The sequence below is a fragment of the Monodelphis domestica genome, chromosome 2 (genome assembly GCF_027887165.1).
Source record: "Monodelphis domestica isolate mMonDom1 chromosome 2, mMonDom1.pri, whole genome shotgun sequence".
NCBI classification, from domain to species: Eukaryota; Metazoa; Chordata; class Mammalia; order Didelphimorphia; family Didelphidae; genus Monodelphis; species Monodelphis domestica.
Window position 1 is genome coordinate 66,290,769 of NC_077228.1, and position 20,039 is coordinate 66,310,807.

The 20,039-nt window shown below is 39.3% G+C and overlaps 1 protein-coding gene across 10 annotated transcripts in view; it reads left to right on the forward strand.

The window, feature by feature from the left end:
• The window catches only part of LOC130457098 (protein PRRC2C-like), a 96,576-nt gene extending 85,271 nt beyond the window's left edge, over positions 1–11,305 (forward strand). For 5 of the 10 annotated variants that reach the window (XM_056815526.1, XM_056815528.1, XM_056815532.1 and 2 more), the window contains 7 exons: positions 1,300–1,534; positions 2,793–2,915; positions 4,428–4,646; positions 5,313–5,416; positions 6,450–6,576; positions 7,395–7,631; positions 9,343–11,305. In XM_056815526.1, the coding sequence (XP_056671504.1) occupies positions 1,300–1,534; positions 2,793–2,915; positions 4,428–4,646; positions 5,313–5,416; positions 6,450–6,576; positions 7,395–7,631; positions 9,343–9,600 (1,303 nt within the window). In that variant the 3' untranslated portion in view covers positions 9,601–11,305. The remainder of the gene's footprint in view (positions 1–1,299; positions 1,535–2,792; positions 2,916–4,427; positions 4,647–5,312; positions 5,417–6,449; positions 6,577–7,394; positions 7,632–9,342) is intronic. The other 5 variants (XM_056815530.1, XM_056815531.1, XM_056815534.1 and 2 more) reach the window with 4 other exon arrangements.
• The last annotated feature ends 8,734 nt before the right edge of the window (positions 11,306–20,039 follow it).

Sequence of the window (20,039 nt, forward strand, 5' to 3'; positions counted from 1 at the left end):
TAAGTGTCAGTGTCAAGATCTGAATCTAGATTTTATAATTCCCAAGTTTGTCATTCTTTCTACTTATGCAGTGCTCCCTTTTATTCTGTCAGTTATTAATCTTGGTGCAAATATCTTGATCATTAGTATTTTCATTTACTGATAGATAATGTGCTTGAATTTTTAAGTCCAACATTTCAAGGGCATGGTTTAGGCAGTATTTATGCCTAATGATGAGAGCTTCACAATAATGTATGTAGTTCACAAATTTGGTGGTTTGACTTTTACTAAATTTAATTCAGCTGTTATTTAAGCAATACCTACTATATGTGAGGAAGATACCGTGGTCTGGGCTTGAGATACAAAGAAAAAATTACAATAATTCCTTCAGGAGACAAAGTACCACACAGATGAATAAAGTGAGAAATAGGAGGAAGGGAAACAGTACTTTGGGTGTCACAGGAAGAATAAAAGAGGCTTCATGAAGAAAGCCGTTTCTTAAAGTTAAAAAAACATGGTGATAGTAATTTTGTGCTCTTTGACTGAATAATGTTGCATGAGAAAATATATTAAAATGTGAGATATTAGAAACTCATCAAACCATGGATAACCATGACAATCTGCATTTACCATCTTGGAGTTGGATTTTATGCTTGTAACCTAATTTATTAGCCTGCACTTTTCCATTATTATATATGGATTCTTTTATTGAATTAACCTTAAAATTGTGTGATTTTTTTTTTGTTATTCTCAATATTATATGGATTCCATTTTTTGCCTGTCATTTATTAGTCATTTAGTTTTCTATTCCTCTCTAGGTCAATGGTATCTCCATGTCTATAATTTTTGTTAGGTCAGAGATGGCAAGTGTTTAAAGGAAAAAGATTTTGGGGGGTTTTGTAGTGTTGTTTGTTTTTGTTTTTTGTCTAAACCCCATAGGGTCTACCTATTATATTAATTACAATCTTTCATTTTAATCCGTTTTTATATTTGAGGAACTAAAGCAAGTAAAATATTTTAATTCTTTGGCTCCATTGTGGCTAGAAATTTTTCTTTCAGTCCAGTGTTGTCTTCCTCTTCTTTCTCATATCTGATTCTAGAGAGTAAATTTCACTTTTATGGTGTTAAATTTAGTTCTTTATTTTGCTTCCTATTTACTTAGATGTAATGTCTGTTCTTTTCTACTGTTCTCTGCATCTCTCCCCCCCCCCCCCCCCCAATTCCTCCCCCTTAAATCATGGCAATCAGAAGAGACAATAATCCATACAAGTAAGAAGAAATAATGCTAATGCAAGCATTTTCTTTCCAATGTTGTTATAGGTCTCAGCAAGCTTTTATGCAAAGCAGCCTGTCCCAACCATCACCAGTGGTTCTTTCTGGCACAACTTTGCACAATTTTCCAGCAGTACAACACCAGGAGCTTGCCAAGGCCCAGTCAGGCATTGCCTTTCAACAAACTTCTAATGCTCAGCCCATTCCTATATTGTATGAACATCAGCTAGGGCAGGCATCAGGGCTAGGAGGTTCCCAGTTGATTGACACACATTTGCTTCAGGTAAGAGAATTTTGGTTAACATTATCTCTTGAACACTTGAGACTAAAGTTCCACATTCATTAAGCAGCTGCCATGTGTTAGACACTGTCCTATGCACTGAGATAAGAGGAAAACAACAGTCCTTTGAGGAGTTCACAATCCCAGAAGGAAGCAACATGCAAACAAGAATACAGGATAATAAATCAATAGAAGGTGGGATTTTATCGGGGGGGGGGGGGGGGGGAGAAGAGTAGGAAGAGAAGTCTAGGCATAAGAAAATACACAAAGTTGAAAGATGGAGTATCTTATGAGCTGAATATTAAGAAGACCAGTGTCACTGGACAGTAAAATATAAGAAAGGAAAAGGGAAAAATCCAAGAAGTAACCAATTTTTAAAGAATTTTAAGAGCTAAACTTTCAAATCATCTGATTTTTATAGGTAATAGAGGGCTACTGGATTGAAGGAATGGGGAGAGATGATAGCATTGTCAAACTCACTTTTTAAGAACTGAAATGAAGAATGACTTGAGGCAACGAGATCAATCAGGAAGCTCTTGTATTCTAGGTTTGAGGTGATATGGGCCAGTACCAGTCTGGTTACATTAAAAAGGGAGAGGGAAGCATATACAAAGTGTTTGGAAAGTAGAATTAGCAGGAGGAGAAATATTTGAGAAGTTAAGGTTGATGCCTGGGTTTTGTACCTCGGTGACTAGAATAGTGGTGCCTTGGACAGTAATAGGGACAGAGCCCTGAGGAGGGGGAAATTTATGATTAATAAATATTATCCAGATAAAGCCAGAACTAGAGAGACTGTGAAATAGTCGGGTAGGAAAGGAACCAAGGTACAATACCAGAAACGCCTAAAAACAATATATATCAAGGAGAAAAGGGTGATCAACAGTGTCAATGGCTATAGAGAAGTTGAGAAAAATAAGGATTTTAAATAAAGGGCCATTAGATTTCGCAATTAAGATATTGTCATTAACTTTGGAGAGTATTTTCAGTTAAGTGATGACCTTGGAAGCTACATTGCAAAGATAAGTGGTAAGGACTAGGCAGTGGGGGTTAAGTGCCCAAGGTCACACAGCTAGGAGGTGTTTTAAGGCCAGATTTTAATTCATGACCTCCCATCTGTAGGCATGGCTCTCAATCCACTGAACTACCTAGTTACCTCCAATAGCATTTTTAAATTTAAAAAAATAATAATTTGATGTTCAAAAAAATAAGAATTAAATATCATCTTTTTATACTTCACTAATTTGTTAAACTCTCCTTCTAGGCTAGAGCAAGTCTCACCCAGGCTTCCAATCTTTATTCTGGACAAGTACAACAGCCTGGTCAGAGCAGTTTCTATAATACTGCTCAGTCACCCAGTGCTCTTCAGCAGGTAAACTATGGCATGGTAAATTTCCTCAATCTTCTTTTTATTTATTTTTTTCTTTTAACTTAAATTTATAAAACTAAGTTTAAAGTATTAGAACATGGTATAGTATAGGTAGGGAGGTGGCCTTGGAGCAGGAAGACAGGGGAAGTTCATATCCCCTCTCTGTTTCAGGTAGCTCTCTAACACTGGCAGAAACCTGTAGTGGTAAAGAGAGTTTATTGAGGACTTTCCTATACTAATGAAGTCATATCTGTCCCTATCAAAAATAAATACTGTCATAGGGCCACTGCAGGGGTAGGGAGGAGAGCCAGGAGGATAATGTGGTATATATACAGCCTGTCTCATGGGCTAAATGCACAAACAAGGTGTGCAAAGATGGGAACAGAATGCCAAAAAATCAACCATACTTTTCTTACTGGAGAAAACAATGGAGGCATACATTCTGGTTCCAAAATAGGCATACATTCTGGTTCCAAAATACACTTCTTAAAAACAAAATGAGAATGTTGAAATCAAGATATTTCTTGAAACTGTAATTAATGATGTTGCTAATTAATTAGCATCCTGTTTAGAGGTTGGGGCAGCTAGGTGTGGCAGTGGATAGAGAGCCTAGTCTGGAGTCAGGAAGATGAGTCTTCCTGAATACAAATGTGACCTCAGGCACTTATTAGCTGTATGGCCATGGGCAAGTCACTTAACCCTGTACACCTCTGTTTCTTTGTCTAAAATGAGCTGGAGAAGAGAATGGCAGGTCACTCCCATTATTTTTGCCAAGAACACCCAAAATGAGGTCAGCGGGAGTCAGACCTGAATGAAATGACCAAACAACATTTAGAGAATATTGTTTAAACATTCACTTCTGTTGCTTAAAAAAATGAAATAGAGGACATGCTTGACAGGTTTTGTTATTCTTGACATTGATAATGTTCTGTTAAATTCTAATGGCTTTACAGAAGTAAAATTATATGCGTGCTTAGAATTCTTTATATTGTATGTAAAAGCTAACCTTGCCACAAAATGCTAATCTATCTCGATATTATATTATTTTGTTCCTAAAAACAGTTTTCCCTTTGGTATTTGCCTTCTCCATGTGATCATTGTGAATGGTTCAACTCTGGCTTTCCCCTTCCTTTACATAAACTTTAGAGTCTTTGAATTATTCAGTAGGTGATAATAAGGGTATAATTTTATAGTTAATTAAGCCTTTATGATCCCATGAGGTTTCTTGCATTGGAAAAATTTGTATCATTTTCCTTCCTGGCACTTTATTAAGCTGGTGTAGCCAGTTCACATAGGATTTATTTCCTTATATACTATTCTGTGTGCTCTGTCCATATTGAAGTCAAAAGAAATCCGCATTTCTGTGTCCATTAGCCACACTGCATTTATCAAAATCAAGTCATTATTTTTTTAAGTAGATTATTGTGTGGGTTGAATAGAAGTTAAATGGGTTAAGGGAGTTGGTAGGGATCTATGAAAAACATAAGCATGTTATTGAGTTATCTTCTTTTCTTTCTTCCTCCTCCCCAGGTAACTGTACCTTTACCAGCTTCACAGCTTTCTTTGCCTAATTTTGGATCTACTGGGCAACCTCTAATTGCTTTACCCCAGACATTACAGCCCCCATTACAACACACCCCACCACAGCCTCAGGCCCAAGGCCTCAATAGGCCCACACAAGTAAATCAGCCTTTCAGAGGATTAATTCCTGCAGGAACTCAGCATAGCATGATTGCAGCTACTGGAAAGGTGAGTGAAGAGTACTTTATGCTGCTTTTGTTAATAACCAAAGGGAGATATATGCCAAGGGTCTGTAGTTGTCTACAGCTAGTTAGCTTATGATTATTTAAATTTTCTAAATCTATGTTATGCAAAACAAATGGTATAGCCTTCTAATTTTGTGAATTTACCTACGTACAAGTAACTGTTAATTATCATTTTGAGACTTTTTTGTTTGAAGAAACATAGGAGGACACTTAGCAAACACTTACCATTTTAAATTGATTTTTATATATCCATTATGCTACCATCTTCCTTTCTCTCAATAATTGAAAGTTTCAAGTTACTTGTTAAATTTTTTTTTTTTGATAAGTACAAACCTTAGCTTATTACTCCAATATGTGAGACCACTTTACCTATTTCATTTTTGTTTTCTTACTTAGCCCATCAGGTGATTCTTGAAATTTTAGAAGTCTAAAGCACTTTGATGAAGTGGAAAGAGGGATGTTTTTTGGAGTCAGGGGCAATAAATATGACCTGCAAATCTCTTCACTTCTCAGTCTGAGCTCTTGTGAAATGAACAAATTAGACCAAGTAGTCTCTTAAGATCCTTTCCAGCCCTCAGTTTGAATAAACGTTACATTTAGATCTTGGAATTCTTAAATGTTAAAACCAGTTTCTTTTTATCTTACCCAGATGTCAGAAATGGATCTGAAAGCTTTTGGAAGTGGCATTGATGTAAAGCCTGGTACTCCTCCAATTGGTGGTAGAAGCACCACACCAACATCCAGTCCTTTCCGGTAAATGAAAATTGTTTGTTTGGTTTTGTTTTCTTTTTAAACCCTTATCTTCTGTCTTCGAATCAATACTATGTATTGATTCAAAGACAGAACAGCGGTAAAGACTAGCCAATGGGGATTAAATGACTTGTCCAGAGTCACACATCTAGGAAATGCCTGAAGCCAGACAAGAACCCAGGACCTCCTTGTCTTTAGGCCTGGCTCAATCCACTGAGTCACCTAGATGCTCCCCTATTTGAGAATTTTAAACTTGTTTATGAAGCCTAATAATTCCCTCTACCCCCTTCAGTGTTAATTACTATCTAGTACTTTATATTCATCATTATTTTGTAATGTGATAACATTACATTATATTAGAGATATGTTAAGTGACTTGGAAAATATTAGATATTACAACTCAATGTCTTTGTTTTCATCCTACTTGAAAAGGATCTTGGAATTAAAATTTTTTCTGAAATCATTGAATTAATGAAACAGAAGAGCCATAAGAATCATACTAATTTCATGTTGCTCAAAGTCAATTTCATAGGGACTAGGGATAGAACCTATGATTTCATTTCCCATATTCCAATACAGTTGGGTACATATTGACTTAGAGAACTACACATTATCATTAGTTGTGTTTTATATTATTATTCTCTTAAATATTTTCCAATTACATTTTACTCTGGTTCAGAGCATACTTGGGGTTGATACCACTGTGTCTAGCATGTTGTCTTGGAGTATGAAAATGTTAAAATGACTTGGTCTATGAGTTTCAGAGCCAGGACTCTTATCCCTGACCCCAAAATACACAATTCACTACTCTAAACTATTAGGCCAATCATTTTGTGGTCCTGAGCTTTTTTTTTTTTTTCAAGCTATTTCAATCTTCAGTTTTTTTATCATCTCTAAAATGTTAATGCATTGCTAGCCTTACAGGACAGCTGTGAACCAAAAAAAAAGAAAAAATGGTGTAGAAATGAGTGATTGATGTTGTAGAGTTGTCTGTCCAGGGTAGATGTTGACTAACTGCTGGTGGCTTCTTCCCAAGGGTCAGTTCCACAAGTCCCAACAGCCAGTCCAGCAAAATGAACAGCATCGTTTATCAGAAGCAGTTCCAGTCGACAGCTGCAACTGTGAGGATGACACAACCATTTCCTGCACAGTTTGCACCCCAGGTGGGCAGATACAGACAGGAGTGTTTCCTTCCACATTCTTGGACTTGTTAATCCTTCCTTGTGTTAACAGATTGAGAAGCCCAGGGATTTAAGGCAGTGGTTCTTTCTCTTAACAGTAACATTTTAATGTAAATGCCAGTTTAGATTTTTATTGTTGGCAACTGTATATTTCTAAAAGGAATGGGTTAAAAGCAGCTGGGAGAGCCAAGTCCTTGAAGATTCCCCACACAGCTCTGACAGTACATTTCAGTCCTATATGTTGCTTTGGGAAAAGTTGAGTCTAAAGAGAAGGGTCCCAGTGCTTGGGGTATTCTAAGCCTAGGTTTCCACCTGAAGATACTTGAATATCATCTCATATATTCTCCTTGGTTGTCCTGTAGTAACTTTCTTGGTTAGGACAAACCAAAGTTAAATTCTCCCCAAATAGATTGGACTTCTGAGAGAGGATGCATGATCCCTCACTGTAGGTGAAGAGCACTTCCTTTGTTTTCATATTGCATTCCATATGTGTATACCTCTACTGCAGGTCTCTCTTTTCTGAAGATGTCCTCGTGCATAATAGCATTGCTATTTTTTCCCCTCTTCAGAATTTGCAGCCAAGATGGTAGAGCTGAGCTAGGTATCGTAACATGGCTTTGGCTCAAGTTTTCTGGGCTAGATTCTTTGAGCATGGCCCCTTAATGGAATTCTACAGCCCACACATTTCCTTTCAGTGGCACAATGGGCACTAGATTTACTCTGGGATAAGCCAACTTGTGATCTAGTTGGCAATTTTTTTTTAACAGTTCAATGTGTTATGTTTTGTTTTTTTCACTCAGATCCTCTCTCAGCCTAACCTGGTCCCTCCATTGGTAAGAGCCCCACATACTAACACCTTCCCAGCGCCTGTTCAGAGGCCACCAATGGCACTGGCCAGTCAGATGCCTCCTCCGATGACCACAGGCCTCATGAGCCACCCTCGTTTGCCACATGTGGCCAGGGGTCCTTGTGGATCACTATCTGGAGTCAGAGGTAATCAGGCCCAGGCTGCGTTGAAGGCTGAACAAGACATGAAGGTTAGTACAGTGTTAACAGCTGATAGGGCAAGATTGTGTCTCTTGAACCATGTCTTAAGATGCCTATGGACCCTTAACACAAATCCAGGCATTATTGTATTAGTGAATCGACCCGAAACTAGATGCTTTTTTCCTCCATTTTTTCTTCTTCCGTTGCAATTGCAATTGGTAACAAACCAGCATTTTTATACCTGTGGCCTATAAATTGCCAATGAAATAAATTGAGGGAGATCTGAGTTTAGCCTTGAGGCAGCTATACCTTTTTAAAGAAGAAAAGAAAACTATTTGGGGATCACTGAAAATCACCCTACCCCTACCCCCACATGAGCCAGTGATATTACTGATGTCCTGTCAAAATTCCATTTGGGTAAAATGTTCTGGCTTTTCTGTGTTAAAATGTTTCCTGTGTACTCCTCTGTACCTGTTAACACACACAACACCAATGTCTTGTCATAGGACTGGATTACTTTTAAATAAAGCAAGCTTGGAAAGCACTTTGGGATCCTTCTAGATGAAATCCATTATAAAAAGATACAGTACAATAAAAGAATGCCTAAGAGTCTGTGTGGGGACAATCTAGGGTTGTAATGACCATGTTGCTTGTCTGCTACCTCTACAGGCAACAGAATAATTTCTTTTACTTTCTGTGTCCTTAGGCTTGGCTTTAGAGATCTATGGAATTCTACCAGTCTTCCACCTAGGAGGTCTGGCAGGAGAAAAACTAAAAAAAAAATAAGGAAGTAGAATTGTCCATTTTGATGGTTTCCTTTGATGAAGATATGTTATATTGAATCATTTGTTAAATGTCATATTCTCTGAGTTTAAGATTTATTAAAGGTTTTGTCATCTGTTGAATTTCTAAAAAGGAATAAATTAAAAGCCCCTTCAGTGATATATATGGCTTGAATGACATACTTTTTTTATAAAGCTAACTTATGATTAGAAATAATATGATTTAAAATTCCCAAAATTTGAACATGGGCATTAAACAGCTCTTTGTGATTGGTTTTGGTTTCTGTTGCTAGCTGCACAATTCACTTTCACTACTTCCCCTAATGAACATTAAAATAAATGTAGGCAATCTCTTCTTAGTAGTTTTAGGGGCTTGTGTGCAAATTGCTTTCAGGAACTTGGATGGTAGGTGTTTATTTAACTTGCATTGTAATATTTTGAATTACATATAAAATCAACCCATACTGATTATATGTGGTTCTTTGGTGTCATTTGTGGATTAACGTAAGTATGTTCTTTGAGATATCTTGCAAATAAGATTAAATTAACTGGTCTGTCATTATCCAGTAATGTGGTTAACAGAATTTAGTGGTTAAATGCCAGTTTCTGAATGCTTTTCCCTTTTAGAAGAGTGTAGTAAAGAAGGGGACTCCACACCAAGACATTTGGTTCTAGGTGTTTTTTGGTAAAGCCACAATATCGGTGCTTCCTTGAAGGCAGTTACTGATAACTATACATTTTGAATTTTCATTTGTGCCTTCAAATTTCTTGTAATGATGAGAACATTCCATTTTACCTCTCAGAAGAGAAGTATCTCTTAGACATGCTCCTTCAAGGTGTTCCTGACATTTTAAGCTGGAAAATCCAGTGGATACTCTAGATCTGGGTGATGGTTCTACTTGGTCGTAAATCTTGTATGTTTCTTTCGGCTTTTACAATGTTGCTGCCTTTTCAGCCTGGTTGTTTCTCCTTTTTTAAGGCAAAGCAGAGAGCAGAGGTTCTTCAGTCCACGCAACGGTTCTTCTCCGAACAGCAGCAGAGCAAACAGATAGGAGGCAAGGCACAGAAAGTGGACAGTGATTCAAACAAAACTCCTGAAACTCTGACTGACCCCCCTGGAGTTTGTCAGGACAGAGTAGAGGACAAGCCTCCCCCTACACCCACCACTGCAGCCAAACCTGTTAGAACCGGACCAATCAAACCCCAGGCCATCAAAACCGAAGAAACCAAATCCTAAAGGCTCCGGTTGATAGTTGGGGTGGGAAAGGGGTAGGGCTTTGGGGGTTGGGGGGTGGGTTGGAGAATGAGTTCAGCTAATGCCAGAAGGATTCCATAGCTGGGGGAAGGAAGAGGGTGAAACGGTCATTGTGACATTCTCCTGTTGTGGCTCAGGAGGACACACCAGGGACACAAGAAGCTATTGACACTGTCCCACAGCACCAGGGAAAGCTTGAGGCTCTGTGTCACCCAGCCAGAGGTCAGTCTGCACTGGGCGATGCATTTTTATAGTCAGGATGGAGATACCCATGTATGAACAAACACAGGCCTGAGTCCATCTAATGCAGGAATGCAGAATCTTCACGGTTAGCTGCCATAGCAGAAGCATGAAGACAAGATAGCACATCAGAGTCAGAATGTGGCTTGAGCAGTGCTTCCCCAGCTACTGAGCAGAGATGGTTTCTGATCGCTCCTTTACGTTCCTTGGCTGCTGTTTCCGTTTTTTATAGGCTCCGTGCGTAAGAGCTGCAGATGGATGGTGCTGGACAGAGTAGCCTTATTTTGTATTATGGCAGCTTGCTGTTGTTTTGTAACATGGAAGCTGAGTTAAATGAACACAATCAAAGGACAGTAACTGATCTTCCCCTCCCTTGACCTCTAAACGGATGGATAGTCATGTCAGCATCCTTTTAAAAAAATTTTTTTTCCAAATGGGCAGTGTTTGGCTACTGCTTCTGTTTGAAATGATGCTGTATTTAGATTGTGGCCTAAAGCGTGAAGTACTACTTGGCATCCTCTTCCTTCCTGCCTTTGACATGGCAGACTTGTTGCATTAATAAGTCAAACAAGTCCTTCTTGCCTCTGCTCAGCCATCTTTGTATGAAGCCAGTGGTTTTCTAAACGGTTTTCAGCTAACATTCATGTAGAGCAACAAGCACTTAGATCTGTGCGGCTAGTTAAAGGAAATTCTATCTAAGGAGGTGCATTTCTGTATCAGAGCTGTGTCACACTACCCTTCCTGCCCACTCTGCGCTGGAAAAGTAGAATCAAGTCAAATAATGCCTTTTTTAATTGTATCCTCTAGTATTATAGCTGTAGGACAGTACTGTATTATACTTCTGTGAATGTAAAATATCCTGTACCTGCTTATGATACGTAGTAGTGACCGTGCTATACCAGAGCTGTTTTTAATGACGTTATTCTAGATAGACTTTTGTTTTTTCCAGATGATGATTGAGAAGCTAATAAAAGGCGCCAGGTACCACATCAGTAACAGAATGCTGTTTTTCTGGGATTTTTTTAGAAACTTCTTTGGGGGGAGGAGGGGGATGTTTTCAGGGGTTTTTGTTTTGTTTTTGTTTTGGAAACAGTGAGCTGAAAGTCTAATGTGTATAATTTTGTTCAATGACTGCAGAACCTGGAAAGGCTGTTGCTGCTATTGATGCCTAGCAAATTGCTATTGGTTATCTTTTTATATAAATATATATATATATATAATTTGAATTTTTGGAAACTTTAGCTGTGATGTCAACTTTGGAAAAAGTATCCCACTTGTACTGTGTTGAGTTGGCATTGTACAGAAATTAACAGCCATATTGGTCTAGAAACGTTAAACTTAATTTTTTTTCCATTTGTACAGGGGTAACACACTGTATTAAATATGTAAGGTCTTATTTACATGGGTTTGATTACAGAAACTAATAAAATATTCTCTAAATAATGTATCCTTCGGTTTCCTAATCCTTTCCTATAAGGTACAACAACTGGCATGTCAAATAAGAACAGTGACCATTTAAGAAGTCAACTGGGCAGAGAGGATTATTGGAAAGATGGTGAAGGACCACCACCCATTGGAGGTCCTACAAAATCATTCCGTTTTCACAGACCCCTGCTCTAGCAAAGAGGACCAAGAGTGGGTGGGTGAGCCTCCGTGTAGACCTTGTCTAGCAGTAATTGACTCCATAAAACATGTAAGACAGAACCATCTAAAAGGAGATTTAAAGGGTACACACAGGTAGCCAAAGTTGGTTTCCCAGATCTGCCCTATTGTGGTTACTCATCAGAAAGTTGTGGTTAAATTAATGTCTAAATAATGATATAAAGTGATAGGCTGTCTGGTTAGTATATAGAGAATTCCGTAGTAGGAAAATTGTGCTTCACTAGAGGCATTTTGTTTGACTCTTCCATAATCAAGCAAATTTGGAGGCAATGTTGAGAGACACCTTGCCCTTCTTAAACAACAACTGGGAACATGGAAGGAGTGAGAGTGTGTCCTAGAGAGAAGACGTGTCGCCTCTGAAGTCTGTTACCCACTTTATGACTTGGGAAAAATTAAAGCCTCCCTAGATTTGATCTTTTATTTCTCAAATGATAATATAAGACTCAAATTAAGGTCCTTTCCATTCTGCATCCTGTCATCTGTGATCCTGGTGACTCCCCAGTGAGTGAGACTTTCATGTCATTAAGGAAAATGAGGCAGGGGTGAAATGTCTGAGATAGGAGCTGAGCTCGGGTCCTCCTGATGCCAGGCCAAGTCAGCAAGAGGAAAAACAGGTGAACATTGCTCTCTTAGGACCTTGTTGAACCTCCAAAGGAAAACAAGCAACAGAAGTGGGGGGGGGGGGGTTCCAAGAAGGAATCTGAAAAAAAATCTTAGTCGTTCTGTTGGCCTGCCCTTTGTCTTTGCTGAGATGCACCTCTGAATCCTCTGTTGTGAGACTGGTGTTGGGGCAGGTCTCAGCGGCCCACCAGAACACATTTGTGATGGCCTGGCCACGTTTTCCAGCCAGCCAGCAGAGGTTACTCTTGCACGGTACCAAGTGAGAGAATCAAAAGAAGGTTTGTGTTTCCTTTTTGTTTTTTCCTTGTACACATTCCATTTGGGGACTAGGAAGACCCGGGTTCCAGGTGTGCCTTGGACAGACACTAGCGCCGTCACCCTGTGAACGTGACAGCTTCTTACTGTGCCGTACCATTTCTGTCCATCAGGTGACGTGCAGGTGAGGTGCTTTCCATAGACTTCCCACGTATGAGAAAATCCCAGGTTTGGACCAAAACAGTAATTTCCCCTTTTAGAGCTCTTCCTGTGCTTCATTGTCTGGTACAGTTAACCTTCAGTTGTTGAAGGCTGCCCCCGCGGAGGGGGTGCTGGGAGATCTTGGATGGCAGGACCTTTGTCAGCCAGGGACCAACCCAGATAACTCGCCACCATGTGGCAGAAGCAGCCGTGCCCGTGAGGGCCTGAAATACCCACATCCCCTCCCCTGTCGTGGGAGCCATATTGGTTCCTGTTGAATGAGTGAGGAGGGAAATGAGGGGACAAAAGGCTGCACTTGCCAGAGCACTCAACAAAAGGACCAAAAGGACCACTAGTTCGGGGCCATGTCTGTTCTCCATCTTTATGCCACGCATTCAAGGCAAGAGAAACCAAACGAGTCGCCACTTTCTGTAACTTGAGTTTCTTCACCTTTAAAATGGGTATAATAATGGCACTTGGGAGGGCTGTGCTTCCCAAACAAGGAGGGGTTGTGGAAATAAGTTACCTTTTTTTTCCCATAAAACAAATGATGCCGCTGATAGACCGAAATGAAACAGACCCTGCTGTCAAGGAGCTTACACTTGCCCGGATGAGAAAAAATAAATGAGTATTTGTAGGCAAAATGTTTTTAAACACTGTTGATTGGAGGGGGTAAGAACGTTTGGAGTAAAACCGGTTCATTTTTTGATCATACCTGATTTCGGGACCCATCTGGGATTTTCTTGATTAGAGTAGTGTGCCATTTCCTCCTCCGGGGGATTAAGGGAATGGGTTAAGTGACTTGGTCAGGGTCACACAGCAAGTGCCTGAGGTCGGATCTGAACTTGGGTCTTTCTGACCCCAGGCTCAGTGAATGGAGCCACCTAGTTACCTTCCTGGCCAAACAAAATTTTGAATGAAACATGATCCTAAAGAGGTGAAAGTGAGCCCCCACCCGCATGGGAGAAAGCCAGGGTAAAGACAGGGACAAATACTTGAATACTTAGAACAAAGGCATTATTTCTAATCAGTAAGATTATATACACATTAAAATGACACTAACTTGCCCCTGCCCCCCCGCAGCAACTTGACAAGTAAAATATTCCTTCAGCCCACCTCAAAACAGCATTTTAAGTCTGCGATCTGGGATTGAGAAGACCAGAGTTCAGATTTAACCTCAAGACACCTAAACTGGCTTTGTGACCCTGTGTGTGTCACTTAACCTCTATTTGTCTCAGTTCGCACAACTGGAAGACAGGATTAATAATAGACTTTCCAAGGATGGATGGTTAATGCTCAAATGAGAAAATAAGATCTATAAAGGGTGTCTGGCACATAGTAGGTGCTATATGAAGCCTCTTGTTATTGAAAACATTCAAGAAGACAGAAAGTACCTTTAGATGATTTCCAGGAGTTTGGGGGAGAAACTAGAGGTACACGGAGGCACTTTCCTAAACCCCTCCAAATCCCACCAACTTTTCTTTATGTCCCAACTATATCCCACCTTCTACAGGAAGCCTTTCCCAACTCTTAATTTTAGTGTCTTCTATTAATGATTTCCTAGTTATCCTACGAATAGCTTGCTTTATATATATTTGTTTGCATGGTGTCCCCTCCTCCCCCCCTCCTCAAACTGCTTGAAGGCAGGGACTGGCTTGTTTGCCTCCTGGGCTCCCTAAAGCTAGGTGGCACCGTGGATAGAGAACTGGCTGGGAATAAGATGGGAAGACATCTTTCTGAGTTCAAATCTGGCCTCATCCCCTAGCTCTGTGACCCTGGATGAATCACAATCCTGTTTGCTTCAGTTCCCCACATCTGTAAAATAATCGGGAGAAGGGAATGGCAAACCACTTCAGTATCTTTGCCAAAGAAAATCCCAAATAGTAGCACAAAGAGGGGCAGCAAGGTGGCTCAGTAAGGTGAGAGCCAAGCCCAGAGATTCTGGTTTCAGACACTTGCTAGCCCAGTGACCCTGGGCAAGTCACTTAAATCCAGTTGTCTGGCCCTCAGCTCTTCTACCTTGGAACCAATAGACATTATTGAGCCTAAGATGGAAGACGAGTATTAAAAAAAACAAACACAAAATAAAAGTGGCAAAGTAGGTACTTAAGTGCTGATCAATAGTGAGATCGATTTCCCCTATCACTTACATCAACCCTTTAATCTATCATTTGGAATAACTGAAATTGCAAACAACCAGAAAGTCAAGTAAACTGTCAAGAGTTTGCATCTACTCAGACATAGTCAGATGATCGAATAAAACAGTAATATCAGATTGTACAGCTTTGAAAGGCTTCTGCTGCTTAACCTATATTCAAAGAGTAACTGAATCTGGATTTGGACAAGGCACTCATCACAGAATTTCAGTCAAGATGATTTAGGTGTACTAAGTTTCCTATAGAGAGAGCTTGTTGCTATTGTCTAGTCCATAACAACAAGCATTTATTAAAGTCCTACTATGTGTCAGGCACTATGCTAAGCACCGCAGATTTTTTTTAAAAATGACAAAAACCATCAACAAAAACCAGCTCTCCAAGAGCTCATAACCTAATGGAGAAGCTAACAACCTGCAAATATGGATGGAGGGAGGGATGGAGGGATGGATGGATGGATGGATGGATGGATGGAGGAAGGGATGGATGGATGGATGGATGGATGGATGGATGGATGGATGGATAGGATAGGATAGGATAAATTGGAGGGGAAGCTACTTGCACCAAGGTAGGAATTTAGCTGGGACTGGAAGCAGGGGAAACTAGGAGTAGATGAAGGACAGAGTTCCAGGCAACCAGTAGACACACATGGCTTTGAGAAATGGAGTGTCTTGTGCAAGGAACAACAAAGAGACCTTCAAATTTGCTGTATGCAAAGTAAATAGAAAGGGGCTGGGTTATGATAGACTTCAAAAGCTACACAAAGGATTATCCATTTGATCCTGGAAGTCTTGGGAAGCCACTTAAGTTTATTGAAAAGACAGTGATTGGTCAGAACTACACTTTTGAAGGATCAGTTTGATAACTCAGTGGAGGATGCTCTAAATTGGAAAAAGATGGGACAGAGAAGTCCATCAGGTGATAGTCCAGGCATAGGTTGATGAAGGCATGTTCCAGGCTCGTGAGAAAAGGATAAATACTAGAGATTCTGTGAAGATAGAAATTACAGATTGGATGGGGGAAGAAAGGGAGAGAGGAGTTGAGAATGACACATTAGTTTTGAACCTGGTTGACTTGAAGGATAATGGCACCCATGTATTGAGGAGATTAAGAAGAGAGGAGGGTTTGGATGGAAATGATAATGAGTTCAGTTTTGGACTAAGATGCCTACATAGCGTATGTTGTTTGAGATATATGATAAGTTGGGGGTGAGAGACAGGAAGCTAGAACAGAGATTAGGACTACAAAAATTGATCTGAAAATCATCAGCATAGAGATAATTGTTATAAGATAATTGATCATTGAATCAGGGCTGATGAGATCACCAAGTGAAAGAGAAGAGAGCTCAGAATAGAGCCTTGGGGGACACACATTTGGTGGAGGCAACCTGGATAGAGATCCAACGAAGGAAACCCAGAAGTCAGAAAGCCAGGAGAAAAACCAGGAGACACAAAAACCTAGAAAGAAGTGTATCAAAGAGGAAAAGTGACTGAGTGTGTCAGACTGCAATGAAGTCGAGGATTGATGAAAGGCTTTTAGATTTGGCAATTAAAAGATCTTTGATAGCTTTGGAGAGGACTATTTTGGTTGAACCATGAGGTCCTAGTCCTGAAGAAAGTTAAGAAGAAAATAAGAGGAAAGGAAGTGGAGGCATCGATTTTAGATGGTGTTTTCAAGAAGTTTAGCCACAAGGGGGTAGAAGAGATGTAGCTAAGAGGGACAGACAGATCAAGTGAGGACATTTTTTTAAAGCCAGGGAAAACATGGACATATTTGTAGGTAGTAGGGAAGCAGCCAGAAAACCAGGAGAGAGTGAAATTAAAGGAGAGTGTAGGACGGTAGAGGGGACAGTCTGCTGGAGAAGACAAGATAGAATGGGATCGCTTGGACATGTTAAGGGTTTGCCTGGGCAAGAAGTGAAAGAGTGTGAAGGAGGAGACAGTAACAGACGGCAGATATCTGGGTAATTGAGATCAGGAGGAGGCCAGAAAAGGAAGCTCTTGCTAATATGGACATTTTTATTACATTACTGAACATATAAAATCTGTATCAAGTTGTTTGCCATCTCAGGGAGTGGGGAGAAGAGGGAAAGAGAGAAGTGAAGAATTAGAACCAAGTTTTTTTTTTTTCCCAAAAATTTTTTAAATGAAGGTTAAAATTGTTTTTACATATAAAATGAGGGGGATAATTTTTTTATTACGTTAACTTAAAATATTACTGTTAATATATTAATATAAAAATATTAAATAAAATATTATTTTAAAAAAGAATAAACAACTTCACCTCTTTGGAAAAGAAAAAAAAAGGGACTCTTGGTTAATGACCATTTTTTTTTCAGGGAAATATAAGGTAAGGCTCTTCACAGAGAAGATAAAGGAAGGGGGAGCCTGGGGAAGTTTGGGGTAGGGTTGATAAAAAGGTTTGGAAAAGATACCGTGATGATTGAGATGGCAGTGAATTGTTTAGGAAAGTTTAAAGGATTGTAGTGGCCCAGTACACTGACACCAGGTAATAGATTACCTTGTACATGTAAGACACCTAGTCCATATTAAATTTGGAAAACTCATGAGGAGAAAAGAATGCATTTTTAGCCAGAATGCTATTGGTCCAATTTCTCCCACCAAGTTGTTTGAGCTAGGGCAAGTTGCTTCCCCTCTTTGAGTTAATTTTCTTCAATCAAATGAAGGAATTGGACTAGATGACCTTATGGCTCCATCCACTCTGATATAAAAAAGTTAAATCAAGGTTTGTTGAACTAGTACCTCCTTCTGCTTTCTCTCTAACATATCTCCAATTTGTCCTGTATTTGTCTTCTTTGTACAAATTGTTTGCATGTTATCTTCCCAATTAGATTGAGCTCCTTGAGAGCAGTGATTGAGTTTTGCTTTTCTTTGTTGTCCCAGTGGGAATGGTTAATATTGGAGGATTTGTTAGAAGTTAGGGGAAATAGTGTCTTTTTGATGGAGCTCGAATCATTACCACCATTTTGAAAACAATTTGGAATTAGCAAAGTAACTAAAATGTCCATACCTGTTGACCCAGAGATTCCATTACTAAACTCATTTTCATTGATACGAAGAAAGTTCCCTTTTCCATCAAAATATTTAGAGCAGCCTTTTGTGTGTGTTTGTGTGTGACAGCAGTGAATTGAAAACTTAGGTAGATGCTCATCAATTGGAAAATGGCTAAATAAATTTTGGCACATGAACCAAATGGAATACTGTTGTTGTCCAGTGGTTCAGTCATGTCTGACTTTTCATGACCTCATGGACCATAGAACACCAGGTCCTTTTATCCTTTACTGTCTTCCAAAATTTGTCCAAGTGCATGGTCATGCCTCCCATGTCACTCAGTCCATCTCATCCTTTTCCATCTCCTTCTCCCTTTGCCTTCCATCCTTCCCAACATCAGGGTCTTTTCCAGTGATTTCTGTCTTCTCCAAAATAGTTAAGCTTCAGCTTCAATATTTCTCCTTCCAATAAATAGTCTGAATTAATTTAAATATTGACTGATTTGATCTCCTTACCATCCAAGGGACTTTCAAAAGCCTTCTTCCGTACCATAATTCAAAAGCATAGATTCTGTGATGCTCAGCTTTCATTTCATCTCTCACAGCCATACATTGCTACTAGAAAAACCATAGCTTTGGATATATGGACCTTTGGTGGCAAGGTGACGTCTCTGCTTTTTAGTATGCTGTCAAGATTTGCCATAGTTTCCCTCCCAAAGAGCAAGTGCCTTTTAATTTCATGTCACCATCTGCAGTAATCTTGGAGTCCAAGAACATAAAATTGGACACTGCTTCCATGTTTCTCCTTCTATTTGTCAGGAAGTGATGGCACCAGTTACCAAGATCTTAGTTTTTTTGGTGTTAAGCTTCAAGCCAGTTTTTGAACTCACTTCTTTTGCCCTCACCAAGAAGCTTCTTAATTCTTCAGTTTCTGACATCAGAATGGTAGCATCTGCATATCCAAGATTGTTGATATTTCTTCCAATATGGATAGAAAGCTAGATCTGTAGTTACAAAGTCCTGAGTTCAAAATCAGCTGAAGACCCTTATTAGCTGACTGACCCTGGGTAAGTAACATTTAACACCTGTCTGTCTCAGTTCTCTCATCTGTAAAATAGGGTTCTTAATAGCACCTACCTTCCAGAACTGTTGGAAGGATCCAAAGTGCTTTATTAACCTTAAAAAGCTCTATCATGGAGAGAGAAATACAAATAGATGCAGTATAAAGTAAACAGAGCCAGGTGAACAATATACACAAGAAAAGAATGTTCATTGAAAAAAATAATACACAGGCAGACAAACACACAAATCAAATGTTGCAAAACTGCAACAAGCATGTTGGGTTTTTTGTTTTTTTTTTTGCCATGAACAAGCATGATTCAAAAGACGAGATATGAGAAGGTGCCCTACTTTGCACAAGTGGGAGGTCAACAAGCTCATTCACTGAACATGTTTTCGGTCTTTTTGGATGTGTTAGTCAATTATGCTGATTTTTTTCCTTCCCATTTTTGTATCCTAAAAATATTTGTCATCTGGGATGGCTTTCTGGGAGGGAGCTGAAGAATGAAAACTGAGGGAACTTTTATTGATGTAAAAAAACCTAAGGGGTCAACTAGGTTGCTCAGTGGATAGAGCACCATATCTGGAAACAGGAGGTCTTGGATTCAAATCTGACCTCAGATACTTTCTAGATACTCAGATATTTCCTCAGATACTGCCTTGGAACCAATGCTTAGTATTGCTTCTAAGACAGAAGATAAGAATTTTTTAAAAAACATAAGATCAATGAAAACACATTTTTAAAAACAAATGCTTGTTCAGGACCAGGAAAATATTGTATGCAAAAACAACAATATGATCAACTGTGATGGACTTAGCTACTCTCAGTAATATGATGATCCAAAGATAATTCTGAGGGCTTTATGAAAAAGAATGCCGTCCACCTCCAGAGAAAGAACTGTTGGAGTCAGAGTGCTGGTGAAAGCATTCTATTTTTCAGTTTTTCAGGGGAGGGTCTTTGTTTGGGGTTTTTGATTTCATAAAATCATTCAATTACAAAAATAAAATAATTTTTAAAAATAAATGCTTGTTGGCTTAAGATTTGTAAAACAGTGGAGTGAGACTAGGAAGGAAGGAAGGAAGGAAGGAAGCATTTATTTAATACCTACTCAGTGCCAGGAACTCTGCTAAACATCCTACAAATATCTCATTTGCTCTTCATAGCAACCCTGGAAAGTAGGTACTGTTGTTTTCATTTTGCAGTTTTGATAACCAAGACA